Source organism: Eleginops maclovinus, chromosome 10 (assembly GCF_036324505.1).
Source record: "Eleginops maclovinus isolate JMC-PN-2008 ecotype Puerto Natales chromosome 10, JC_Emac_rtc_rv5, whole genome shotgun sequence".
NCBI lineage: Eukaryota > Metazoa > Chordata > Actinopteri > Perciformes > Eleginopidae > Eleginops > Eleginops maclovinus.
Window position 1 is genome coordinate 11,807,422 of NC_086358.1, and position 14,557 is coordinate 11,821,978.

General features: G+C 42.1%; 1 protein-coding gene across 1 annotated transcript in view; it reads left to right on the forward strand.

The window, feature by feature from the left end:
- nrxn1a (neurexin 1a) overlaps positions 1-12,644 on the forward strand; it is a 54,283-nt gene extending 41,639 nt beyond the window's left edge. Inside the window, 6 exon segments of the mRNA XM_063893700.1 lie at positions 94-275; positions 1,021-1,192; positions 2,138-2,227; positions 3,323-3,639; positions 9,282-9,360; positions 9,971-12,644. Coding sequence (XP_063749770.1) covers positions 94-275; positions 1,021-1,192; positions 2,138-2,227; positions 3,323-3,639; positions 9,282-9,360; positions 9,971-10,272 — 1,142 coding nt within the window. The 3' untranslated portion in view covers positions 10,273-12,644.
- Positions 12,645-14,557: the final 1,913 nt, after the last annotated feature.

Here is a 14,557-nt window from a genome sequence, read left to right on the forward strand (position 1 = left end):
AGGTGCCATCTGCAGTATGATCTGATGCCAGATAGAACGGTGTATGGTATATCCACATGCTTGCAACTAAAATAAATTATCCGTGTGGGACAGCTGGGACCACTTATATCTTTGGCCGTGATGGAGGCGTGGTAGTTTACACATGGCCCCCTAATGAACGTCCCAGCACCAGAGCAGACCGTCTCGCCCTGGGATTTAGCACACAACAGAAACACGCCATTCTGCTGCGGGTTGACAGCGCGTCAGGCCTGGGAGACTACCTTCAGCTGCAGATAGTAAGTGCACACCACTGCATCAAATACAAGCCCAAGGAAACATTTTATTTTTGAAAGTGAATTTACGTGTTGCTCTTCCCTGATATCAAGAAACTAATCATACATTTTTTAATTGAGACCCACTATCGTCTTTACAAGAGGGACCTGGACAGAATGGCTGTATAAATAAATGAAAGAGCAGTGGAGAAACTAATTGATTTTACTCCAATAACATAATTGAACTCATATTGGACAGTTTTTAAAAGAGGGGAGGGGTCGAAACAAATGCAGCAACATCAGAGATATCATCTTTTTTGTTTCTTTAATCCTTGTTTTCAAAACCTGATGCTTACATTTCCAACACTGCAACTCTGCTTCAGAAAGTCAAAGATTCAGGCTGTTCTGCTAAACAGGCTAATTTGAGATGCGCAGCGGTTTACAGACATCTCGTTATGTATTTCTTAATCCACCCACAGTTTTATTTTAGATTTTCAACCTTGTTCTCTTCCATCCCAACTGACGCTGACTCAATTGCAACACTTGAGGCAATCCTCTGAGCACTCTTGAGCATCAAAATGTTTTATACGACTTGTTTTACATATGCAGTAGTAATCCCAGAGGTCCCCTTTAACACAAGTTCACAGGCAGCAAGTGGGAGCACACATTTTTAGGCTTTATGGAGCACAATAAACCGGGTTCTGAAAAACAAACAAAGAAACGATATCGTTACCTTTTAATGCATTTTCCTGTCTCTCCTCTTCTTCAGGACAAAGGCAACATTAGGGTAGTGTTTAATGTCGGCACTGATGACATCAACATCGAGGAGAGCTCCAAGTTTGTCAACGATGGAAAGTACCACATAATTCGATTCACTCGCAGCGGAGGCAATGCAACCCTTCAACTGGATGACCTGCCTGTCATTGAGCGCTATCCCTCAGGTAGGCCCCGCCCACATCAGACCAACTCCCCAATCCCACCACAGCACTGCCTGTCCCGGGACAGAGCTAACTACACCTTAGTCCAAATCAGCCAAGCTCCTGATTGGTGAATCACATCCTTTCAATGTTTATAACCAAACACTGAGTTTGAGAAATATAATTGCAACTTTGTTTGATGTTATTGTGTTTGAAATGAAATATGAGTGATCTGATAATGAAACATGACTTTTTAAAACATAAAAAAAGATCGTTTTTTCAATAGCTTGTATATGATATGTCATGTTAGGACTGTTAAATAGCGTTAAAGGTAATTTATGAAAATATTCAATTCAGGTGTCAGTTGTTTTTCTCACCATAAAAGAAAATAATAACAGTTGGTGCATCTTTGGACAAACAATAATTTAAAATCATGTCATATTTTTTTAAATGGTTAACTAGAGTAAAAAATAAGAATAAAAAGTGTATTTTGTTGAACATACCTTTTGTTTTTATATTTGTTGTTTTTTTATATTTAAAGTGGTAATATAGGCTAGTAGTTTTTAACGCAATGAGGTCGAGGCTTCAGGTAGCTGACAGTTAAAATGCTAAATGCTAGTTGTTGTGAGGTGTGTGTGAGGGTTCTTCCTGTATGTAACTCTAAACTCAGTCAGTCATATAGACAGTATGTGGCAGCTGTAACATTATTTCCCTGTGCTCTTTCAGATGTTAACCCCTGAAATGTCTCTTTAAATTAAACCCAATGAACAGAGAGTAAGAGTCCGCTCACTGGAAACGTAATGAATTTAAATCCTCTTCTCTTAGCACATAAAGCTCACCTTAACGCAGTGACATGCTAACAATGAGCAGACCATTACTTTCTTTTCATTGCTGTTCTTTTTGTATCCAGCTCCTGTACCACGTATGGATGTGCGTAATTACTACTGTGTTTTCATCTCTAAATTAAAGGCAACATTGATAACGAGCGCCTGGCCATCGCCAGACAGCGAATCCCCTATCGGCTCGGTCGAGTAGTTGACGATTGGCTACTCGACAAAGGTAAAAACCCTGATTAAAATTCCTTAAAACTTTGAGCTTAAAAAATACAAGACAGTTGAATATACTTTATTGTGCACCATCAACTAACATCTAAAAATAAATCCATAACTAAGTATTTAAAAGCTGGGCAGCTGTAGTGTGTAATACTGTGTAAACTGTAGTGCCTGTGAACGTATCTTGTTAGTGTGTATCTGATAATATCAGGTTAAAGGGACGATGGAGAGATATAAATGTGAATAAATCAGAAAATAGTAAAACAAGTACTGATAAAAGATGCTTTATTAAGACTGGTAAATAATTGTGTTTATTATCAAATTGTAAACAATAAAGCATTTATTAAAGATTATATTTTGAAAACAAAACTGTAAATTAAAGTTCATGTAAAGTATTGCGACATGGAAGAATTATGTAAATTTGAAATGACTAATAGAGCAATGCTTTGTGAAAAGAAAAAAAAGTGTAAAAGTTTTCCTCCTAAACATCAGCAGAGCTCCTTAAATAGCCTCTAGTCCCTTTAACAGTGAGCAGTCCTAGAGCTTATAACCTGTGCATGCTTCATAGGGCTGTTTCAACAGTTCTCTAGATCTCTGTCTCTCTGTCTGCCTGTCTGTTGCTCCTTCAAATACAATGTCGTGCAGCACAGTCATCACCATAGCAACCATCTGTCAGCCCCGTCTTCTCGGGACCCTCTGACTCCTCTCATCTGCTGCCTCTTCATCCTCCTCCTCCTCCTCCTCGACTTCTCAGTCTCTTCACCCCCCTTTCTTCCTCTTCTCCTTCTTCTCTGTTTTCTGTTCCCACTCTTATCTCTCACAGTCTCAGCTCTCTCCACGGTTCTCCACGGCTTCGATTTGCCATGCTTAATCTATCCCATCCTCTCACCATGGCTTGGGGGTGGTGGATTGTGTAACACTCAAACACTCTTGTGTGTGTGTGTATGTATGCACGTATGTGACCACTGGTATGTATGTGTGTGTGACTGTATTCGCGTGTGTTTTGTCCTCCTTCCTTCCTGGTGTGCATGTTTGTGTGTGTGTGTGTGTGTGTGTGTGTGTGTGTATGTGTGTGCGTGCGTGCCTGCGTGTGTCCGTGTAGGTCGCCAGCTGACCATCTTCAACAGCCAGACGACGGTGCGTGTAGGTGGAGGTGGAGGTGAGCGCAGTGCAGGCATGTTCCAGGGCCAGCTGTCCGGGCTCTACTACAACGGCCTCCGCATCCTCAACATGGCCGCCGAAGGGCACCCGCACATCAGGGTGGACGGCAGCGCGCGGCTGGTCGGAGACATGCCGTCCTCCTCCATCACCCCACAGTCCAGTGCTGCAGCTGGAGGGAACCGCTCTGACTCCGCCCCCTCAATAAGTGACATCACAACCACTACGGCAACCAACAGGAAACAGGGCACCACACAGCAGGTCAGAGCTCATTTTTACACCGTGTGTGTGGAGAAAAGGGGTGTTGGGACATACATATATTGACTACACTGGGATATTTGAGGAATAAATATTTGTGTCATATAAATATTACACATCCACCACCTTAAACCACGCATTTGTACAGTTATTATTACAGATTCTCCCTCCACCTCAAGTTAATTTATTAAAAATAATAATAATTACAAATTCTTCAGGCTAAATAATTGTGTGTTGAAAATCTGATATTTTGACAGCCCTAAAGACAAACTCAATAAAATCCCTGCTGTCTGTGGTCAAAGATAAACTTGTATGTTATTCCTCAGATTTATTGTATAATACAAATTGTGTCCTATCACCCACTTTCATCATCCTTTGGTGTGACAATTGGTCATGAAAAAGTGTTAATGTGCTTTGACAAGTTTTTTTTCCAACTCAATAAGAGGATTAGCCGGCAAACCACCCACTAATAAAGGGCCAGAGGGAAGCAAGATGTGTCAGAAGGAGTGGGATTGTTTTAAACTACACCCACAATAAGTTTATAGCGCTTATTTTGTATAGAATTCAGGTGTTTTACAAGGGGACATTAAAAACATAAATAAGAGATAGGGAAAAAATGTTTAAATGTATCAAAAATATTCATATAAGGTAGTCAAGGATCTAGGCACACTGTTGATAATGATGAATGCTCAAGATTCAGCCAGACATCACAATGATTAACCCATCTATGTTTAAGGTTACTTATTTGGGTGAGTTATTATTATATATTTTTATGTTTATATATCTTATGATAAATAGGAAATTTGATGATATTAATATATCATTTAAAGCACGTTTAAGGTGACACGAAATAAGGACGAGTAAAGAGGGGTGGTCAAACACCATGTAATGAGGTTGAGATAAAATGGTCATTTTTTATATCATCAGTAAGTTTGCTTGAGCTCTTTGGAGCGAGGTAACTAAATAATGCTTTAATCACTTCTTAGGTCTTACTTGCTTACATTTCTGTCTAATTGTTACTGTTACGAGATGCTGCTTTGACACTGCCAAACAGTCAACTATCAATAAGAAAACTGCTTTTAAATGAATCAAAATGTCTCTATTGCAGTGCCTTTTCTCAGCAAATCCCCAAAAAATAATAATAATATTCTTCCTTATAAATAATTAATACAGCAGTATTTTTATTTGCCCGGTAAAATCATCTTTATGACATGCACACTATCGGGGAGCCAAAAACATCTCATCAATAAAAGACTCACATACACACTTCATTCTTCTGCTAAAGCACATACACAGGAGTGGCTACACTAAGTGGTCCCTATCCGCTGAATTACAGAAGGGGAAATGTGTGTGTTAATGGAGACTATAATAGCTTTCCATAATATGCGTCTAGTAAACGGATACCAATGGGACTCTACAATAGAAACACTTAACTGTTGTTTGAGGCATATTTATCGTGGATGTAACTGCAGAGTCAATGCAAATGTCAGAGCAAACATTATCAGCAGGTACAACACACACTCTTTTTGTTTAGATCACTTGTGCGTTGTTGGCAGGCTCTTTGTGGGCGTCTGTGTACTGCAGTTCTTCTTCTGTGTTATAGAACTCTGCCTGCCGCACTGAAAAAAAAAAAAATCTCCCAATGATACAAGTTGCCATGGAGATAGTGAGCCCCACTACCTGCTGCTTGCTTTCGCTCTCCCAATCCAGACTCCCATAGAGAATAGCTCCTCTGTGTATAAACCACCAGCTGTTTCAGACATAAATAATAGAATGCAGAGAGCTGTGAGCTAAGCCTCAGGCATCAATAATGGATGTGAGTGCTGGAGGATAGCGCCGCCGAGTGACAGCGTTGGCACGGGCTCGTTTTGACACTTTCACCTCTCAATCTCTCCGTGTTGATGTTTTTTTTTAAAGTAAACTCTTCCTGCTCTGGCGACATGCTGATGTCAGTGCTAAATGTGGGCTGCAGAGGAGTCGCACCCTGGAGTCAATAGGACTGTAGGAGAACTAGGTCACAGCCGCTATATGTTCAATATGATGCAGTGTGTGTGTGTGTTAGCTCATCAAATCACTCCTTCTGTGTGTGTGTTGATCTTGTTGAAGAAGAGTCTACTGCTTATCCACTAAGGCTGCCTAGTGTTGCCTGGCAACCAACCTGGCCTCAACCAGTACACACATACAATGTGAACACAGATAAATGCACACACACACACACACACACACACACACACACACACACACACACACACACACACACACACACACACACACACACACACACACACACACACACAAACACTCAGGTGGATTGAGAACAATAGGCATGAATTGCAGCACATTGCATCAGAGGAGGGGCAGTGAGGGATGTCTTTCAAAAGGGGCTCCGGGTCCAAGCCATTTATCGATTTCACATACACGCCTTATGTTCTGGTGTGTTTTGAAGCAGATCTGCCTGATTCGCCCCATGGGTTCACTCCTACCATCAGTACTTCGTGCATTAGGAATGTGTTATGTCCCTCTTCTCCTGAAGTCCACAGTTTGTTGTTTGGGGTATTTTTGGGGGCATTTTGAAAAGTGGACGAGATTAATAATGCATGACAGCTGAGCACCAGCGCGGAGAAGATTTTGTGAGAGTGTGATTATGTGGCTGGGTGTGTGTGTGTGTGTGTGTGTGTGTGTGTGTGTGTGTGTGTGTGTGTGTGTGTGTGTGTGTGTGTGTGTGTGTGTGTGTGTGTGTGCTGTGCTGTGCTGTGTGTGTGTGTGTGTGCCTGTGCCTGTGCCTGTGTGCTTGAGGCTGCTCTGACTCAGAGTTCTGGTCTGTCTGTCTGTCTGTCTGTCTGTCGTCTGTCTGTACCTGTGTTTGATGGGAAGACTGATAGAAGAAACCTGAGGCTCCAAACGCCACCTGATTGGCTATCAGGAATCAGCTGACCCAGACACTTCCACAAGCCCTCTGAACATCCCATCCTCCCTCCCTTTCCTTTTTTTCCATGCTATCTTTTCCACATCTCTCTCTCTCTCTCTTGCTTTTTCTTCCGCTCGCTATCCATCTCCTGGAGACACTCTCTCTCTCCTCCCTTAACTCACTTTTCTCTTTTTCTTTCTTCTCACTCTCCTTTGCTCTCTCCCTCCATAGCTTTCCATATTTACCCATCAAACACCCCCCCCCCCCCCTTTTCTCCTCCCTCCTCCCTTTCGCTCTGTGTTTGAGCTCCAGTGATAGGCTGTTAATGCAGGCGGTGTATGAGTCTATCTCACCATCTGCAGTAGTGGAGCTAGCTTCTCTCCTCTCTCGCCAGGATCTCTTCATCAGCCTGCCAACTTCAGCCTGATTCAGTGTGCGCTGGTGTGCCTGTGTAGATGTGTCTTAATAGAAGTAGAGCAATGGAGCGTGTTTGGCTGTTATAGAGCTTGTGTGTGTGCATGTGTGTTTGATTTCCAGTTGTGAAAGTAGCAGACAATCTGTTGAGTCTTCTGCAAGAGTGTGTGAGGACAAAGTGCAGCTACTATGTGTGAACTAGGCAGTCAGGGAGGCATTGACGGCCGTTGGCACTGTTCGGCTGCTCAGGTAGAGATTTTGCTCTTTCAGCATGCAGATATTCTTATTTGTACTTTCCTTCTGTGTGTGTCTTTTTTCCCTTCTTATTATTGTGCATCTGTGTCCTTTAATGTCAGCATGCTGTATTGATAGACTGTGAAAAGATGGGGACAAAGAAGGAGGGTGAAAATGAGGGGCGGAGGTTTCTTGGTCATATCTCCTTGGTTCGTCTTCTTTAAACTTAATTTGTATTTGGCATGTCTGTAGTTTTCATCGTGTTCATTGTTTCCCATGTGATAGATGGATCAATAGTCCCATTGACACCTTGCCGGTTGAATGGGGGGGGGGGGGGTCAGCTGACCACAGATCAGAGGAGGGGCCTTGTTAAATTTGCTTGTCTGCTTTTTCTAGCTGATTTTAGGATTCAAAACAGGTTGCTGTAGGGGAACATAGGTGTCTTTCGGATCAATATTCGAGCATGGGGGCTCAACATTGATCAGTGAAAGGGGCGATGTGTTTCCTACTGGCTGATTGGTTCTTGTGCTATTTGGATCCTGGCAAAAGCACAGAGGTTTATCGACTGGCTGGATTCCAGAGGCTAAGCTCACGCACCCAGCATTTGACAGCCCAGTAGGCAGAACTGATTGGAAAGGCAGTGGAGGAAAGAGACGGAGTCAAGCATCAATAACTGTATATATGTTTCAGGCCAATCTGAAGAACAGTAGACTTGTCAGGAACAAGACCACACAACACAAAGCCAGTGCGGGCTTTTTCAGATGAATACACTAAGTGCTTTGCGCCTCTAATCTTACGTAATACACTGTATGTTCTTGCAAAAACAAGAGGCAAGGGAATAAAGAAACCAAGGACAGAGAAGAAAGCGTAATGAATTTCTGTTTGTAACACTGCCTGTAGGTTTCAGCTAAGACATCATCGACCACTTAGTGCTTTGATTTGGTTCAGATTCTGTTCTGGTCTGGTTGTAATCTGCCTCTAGAGCTCTTCTGTTTTAAAGCTCTGCCGCTCTCTCCTTTATTCTGTGGGTTACTAACATCTACTGCAATGCATCACGATCCAATTTTAATTTAGTGCTGGCACTGAGCGCCCAGTGTGTTTAAAACACACACACATTCACATCTCTCATAGCGGAGCGTCAAGGCGGGCGATGTTTAACAGTAATTCATGAATATGCGGAGCACATTAGCCTGGTGTTAAGTAAATACTGCAGCACTTTGAAGTCTTCCTCCTGCTCCTCCTATCCCTTCTTCTTTGCTTTCTCCTTCCCCCCAATTCCCCTAAAATTCCTTTTATCCATCCATCTATCTCTCAAACCTTCCCCCCCTTTTCTCATACTCTGGCTGGAATAGCAAATCAATGCACTGGTCCCACAGAGGGTGCACACTCCTCCTTTTTTTATTCCCCATCATTTTTAACAGCCTGAACTTGGAGTTGCCATGGCAACAGGAGGAGCAAGGATGGAGAGGAAGGGCGCCTTTTCCGTAACGAGGGAGCAAGGCACGAGAATGAGTGGTTGTGGAGATATAAGCTGGTCAATGTAGGTTAGAGAGTGAATGTAAGAGGGTTATTGACATGGTGCTTATGAAGAAGTTTTGAATTGTGATTTAAATGAAGGAGCTTAAGTGGAATAGTCCCATGAAATCTCAAGTTTTACTCCTGTCTTTGGCTTCACACTGCACATTCTCCAACACCTATGAGCACTAGCCAATATCAAATTTAGAGGAAAGCATGGAGATGTGGAACATAGAGAGGCATGAGGAGAAGAAAGACGGGGAGGGTCAGGAGAATACACGATGATAACTGACTGTCCCTCCTGGCTCTGAACAGAATGCAATGTTTTTCCTTTCTTCTTCTCTCCTTGGTACTTTGGTGTTGGCCGCCTGCCATTGCTTGGGGCCTTAGAAGGCGAAAGTTGTTGTTGCAAATGGGGAAACGGGTGGGCGATGGGTTGTTGCTGTGTGCTCACACATGTACAAAATAAACAGAAGGGGTGTGGAGCCTCGGCTGTTTGTGGATGGATTAAGAGTTTGTGTCTTTAAACGTGTCTTTATGTTCCTGCTTTTTTTTCTGTATCATCTCTCTGTAGTCGGCAGACGACCTCCTGGTGGCGTCAGCTGAGTGTCCCAGCGACGATGAAGACATTGACCCCTGTGACCCCAGTTCAGGTGAGACTCCCCCCCACCCACAAATAAACACATCACATTGCCTCTTTGAGTTATTGGTCTGTCCTCCACGCTCGCTGTCGCTCAGTCCTTTCCTGCCGCTTGGTCGCTCACTTTCAGCACATCCCTTCACTTTCCTTTATCCCTTATTATTCATCCTTTTTTTATTAGCTGTTTCTTCCTTTCTTTCCCCCTCCCTCACCTCCATCCAGCCTGAAGAATTCACATGCAAATTCAATCAATTGTTTAACATGGTGTCATACTGTATATCACCACACCGCAGCCCCTCGCTGCCTGTGTGTGTCATAAAGTGTCAAATGTGTGTAATAAAACTGATATAATGTGCACCTGTGCTCTGGCCCTCCTCTCAACATGGTGTAATATAATCTGTTTACACATTATGTGATAATGTGCAAACTGCTTTGGCTCTAAGCTGTAGCCTTCCCTTGCCAGCATCAAGCATTATGCAAAGTGCCCGTCAAATAATTCATCATGATGATGCATTGTATCTTCTTGCGGCAGCCCGCCACTTATCATCTATACACGCAGTACAAATGAATAACGTGTGCAGTAAAATGTAATGTAACGCGTACCTCCCCTCTCCCTGTCATAGCCCGCCCCCCTCTGCCAGAGGGGAAGGTGTTCCCGGGTCCGTCTGAGCCGGTTCGGGAGAGCAGCAGCACCACAGGTATGGTGGTGGGCATCGTGGCAGCTGCGGCCCTTTGCATCCTCATCCTCCTCTACGCCATGTACAAGTACCGCAACCGCGACGAGGGATCCTACCACGTGGACGAAAGCCGCAACTACATCAGCAACTCAGCCACACAGCCCAACGGAAGCGCCAAGGACAAACCACTGGGGATTGCCAAGATCTCCAAGAACAAGAAGAACAAAGACAAGGAGTACTACGTCTGAGGCTGAAGACGTCCAACATATACGCATACACCTTTATATATAACGGTATATGTACATAAATAGATATATTCTCCAAAAAAAGATGATGCACACATACACACTGACATAGACATGCTGATGTTAATGTTTACTCTCCAATAATCACATCTGCACACATGCTGGCAAGCACAAACATAAACACATTCAAGTACACACATTTAAGCACAAACATACACACACACATACAGACTGGCCCGAGGGCATGGACCCTTATTGTACAGTATTTACCAATGAGCAGAGCCTCTGCGAGAGGCTTGTTTTATGAACATAAAGACCATTCCAAATGGTTTAAAAAAAGCACCAGTTCAACTCCCAGTAAAGAACCATTTTGGGCCAGCAAGATAAAAAGACCAGTCACTCCCCTGCCACAGTAAGACCTCTCCTGTTGGACTCAGAGAGGTCAAGGAAGACTTTAAAGTGAAGCACATGGCAGACTAAGTGTATTGAGGCAGAGCACCAGAACAAAGATGATGTAATAGCACCAAGCCAAGCACCAAGTGTCTCTTCCAAGTTTCTTGGCATTCCTCCCTGTTAGCAGACGGGACTCGATGAAGCACTGACGACGCTGAACAAACAAGCACACTGTCGGTCCAAGTGCCAACCCAAGCAGCAGGACAGGGAAATCAGGGTGTAGCCATAGAGACAATTATGAGTGAATAGGCAGAGGCAGGTCTGGTGCCGTTAATAAAATGGATGGGCTGTGGTGCTGTTGTTTTACAGCGCCCTGTAAATCACAAAGGTGGAATCAGCGGAGAGCTATTTTCCTGGACAGGATACTTGAGACTTCAGATGCTACCTACAGACACAAGTCATGCATGACTGCAGTGTCACACACACATGCGTACAGCACACATGCACTCACAGAAAATATAAACAATCTATACCTGCAGACATACACATACCTGCAATGCTAAAGAACCACCATATCTTCATGAGTGTCACTGAAGACTATACAAGAAGACAATGGTGAAAATGACAATGACCATTATGACAATTGTTATGGCAATGGCGAATATGAAGAACAAAGTATAGACTTTTGGGGGAAGGGTGGGGGGGGCTCCTATTGCACGTGAATTATCTTACTCCGTGTGATTTATACCGCGTTGAACCTCCAGAGGTGACAAACCACAATCATAAACTTACAACCTTGGCTTGAAGTATTCCTAAATACACACTTCAAACGGTTTTTAAGACAGTGGGATTCAACCATGATTTATTCTGTGAATCAACTCTCAGTTCAAAGTGTGACCATCTCGAGTGTGCTGCATGCCTGAGTCTCTGAGCTGTGCAGTGAAATGGTGGTCCAGAGGTGGTTTGTTTGTTTGTTTGTTTGTTTGTGGGAGGAGGAGGATGAGGAGGGGAAGGGGGGGAGGTTGCGGGTTGCAATGTAACTCTAGTGCAACACCTGGATGTGCGCGCCCACCGCAGGCCACGTCCTGTTTTCTAGCCTGATGTCTTATAGGCCACGCCCACTATACCTGCTCTAACCAACCACCTTTTTTTATAGCAAAACCCAGCTGAGGAAAAGAATCAAAAACAGAACAAAGTAAATGTTACCATGTGTTGCTAATAGATAGAAGAGGCCAGTTCATGATGCCATTGACTATATGACGACCTGAGTTGCTTTGATTTCACTGGCTCTACCTTTTCTCTCTTTCTCTTCGCGTCCTTTTGTCTTCATGCTATCGGTTGACGGATTCATCAATATTCATGACATGACCAATACACAGACAGATGGGTTTCCGATCTGGCCTGTGCTATAATTATCTGTTTATGGACTTTTGCTGTGTCTGAGCCTTCCACAGCTCAAGAATTGTAGCTCCACGATATATCAATACAAACAATGCCATGACATGAACAAGCCCCTCCAGATCTTCCAAGCAGCGTAACCAACCAGTGAGATGCATGCACAATTACAATGGAAAGAAAGGACATGAAAAAGGACTGTGAGATTTGAGAGTATATTGTCCAAATTAACATATTTCCTTATTCTCTCCTTCCTTTACTGGCCTTGACCTCCTTTTTCTTCCCTTCTCTTGTTTTCCCCTTGTTGAGTATGTTTCGCTATTTACCCTTCCAGTTCCTTCTGTGTCTACTGCTTTCTTTCCCCTCTATCTCTGTTGTGTTGCCATCGGAAACAAAGGCGGTGTCTCAACCAATGGGATACTACATCTAGGTGTTCATTAACCATGTTTATTTTCTATATGTACAATTTTTCTACAGTATTTACTTTTATTTTTATTGTTACGGTTCTTTGATGAACATAAAGTGGAAATTTATTATGAAAAATAGTTTTGAAGATTAATGAGTAAATAAAATATTACCCAAGTGAACCTGGACTGTGTTTTATTTGTCAATGTTAGTCTTAAATAGGCATTATGAGATCAGAGGCTAATTTAGAAAAAACTAAAAGTAACTCATATTGTGTTAGAGGTCACATCTTAAAGTAATAGTTCCATCATTTGGGAATCAAGCTTCTTCACTTTCTGGTGAAATAGTTAAATGACAAGAAGTATTTCATCCTGTTTGATACACTGCTGAAATTAGCAAACAGACAGCATCTCCAAAAGTGAATTAATTTATATTTGTATTTATTTCAACTAAAGTTTCAATTTCCAACTCAATAACAAACTTAATTTCTATTTTTTTTAGCAAGTTTTACTTGCAATTTATTCAGATTTAGGGAGTGATGGATCAACAGGATTACATAAAACAATGAACAATGATATTTATTTCTCTTGTATTCATTTGCAGTGCTTTTAATATTGAGGTGATTCAAAAGTAATGAAAAATAGTCAGATTCCATAACTTTTATATTTTGATTATTATTATTTTTCATTTAATTCATTTTCCATTTTAACACTTTGTTTTAACAGGAATTTACCTGTATATCATTTTAATAATTTGATCTTTAATCAAATTAAAAACCTTAAAAAATAAACAAAATTAAAACCTTAGTATTTTAAAACAGTTTGACCATTTCTGTTAGCGCAGGGGGGAAGCACATCTACTTTTAATCATCATTGTAGTGTTCATATCCAAGACTAATAAAATAAGAATCACTTGCAGCCCTACTTCATAAAGAGCTAAGCTAACATCTGCTCGATGCTGCGGTATATATTACCGGGCATGCATAAGAGTGGTGCTGATCTTCAAATCCAACTCTGCCAGAAATTGAATCAGCTTATTTCTCAAAATGAGGAAGTATATCTTTAACAATCTGCCTCTAGCTGAATATCGACAAGTTGCAGACTCCAAGATATTTCTCCTATTCCCTTTCACCTCCTTCATCAAAGTAAGGAAAGTTGCACCTTTTCTTTCAAGTCCTGCTATGTCTAACTGGGACAGTAGACACACAAATCCCCACTCCGTACACACCACACAGGGCTTTGAAGTGTTACTCAGTGCAGTGAGCAGTGTAAGTCTCTGCAGAGTTGCTGTTTGCCGGATGAAAGAACCCTGAGGCTCAGGGTTGAGCTTGCATCCTCAGGTGAGAGAAGCTACAAGGACCTGCTATTTTCAATAAACACCTTCCAAATGTGAGCGTCTTGTTCTCTCATGGCTTGTCTTTCTTTTGTGTCTTTTTCCTCTGAACAGTCTGTGCTCAACAAAAGGCTTGTGTTTGGCTGTAACCATCTGTAGCTGTGTTGTCCTTGACCACAGCCAGCTAAGATAAAGACACAGCACCTGCTATACTCAGTTTTGAAGGAAACAACCCCAGTGCAAATCAGTTACCTCATGCTAACATACTACTCCAAAATGTACATTTACAGATTATCTTCACATACCAGAAAACAAAACCTGGATGGAGAACTATACAAGCCGTACCATTGTTATCTACGTCAACAATTGGGTTGTGCATCGATGAATGGACAAGCGCTTCTCTTGAAAGTACGAAATGTTCACATTAGCGGCGCCCTCCTTGACTGACGTATAATGTTAGCTAGCTCAGTGCTGAAAGCTATTGTTAGTTGTTGTTTTTTTGCACAGTGTTATGGAAAGAGACAATAATAGGCTAAATGTTTTTGTTTTGGGGTGAATTGTCCCTGGCTCACACATGAACACATTAGCAGAACATTTTTTAACTATTGTTTAACTACTTAGCTAACTAACCTAAACTGCTGCGCATTGAATTTATATTAGCATTTTAACATCCCCACAACTGTGTGACCCTAATATAATGACACGAAATGTTAAGGATTAAACGTGATGATAATATTATGGTTTGGTGTAACGTGCGTAAAGA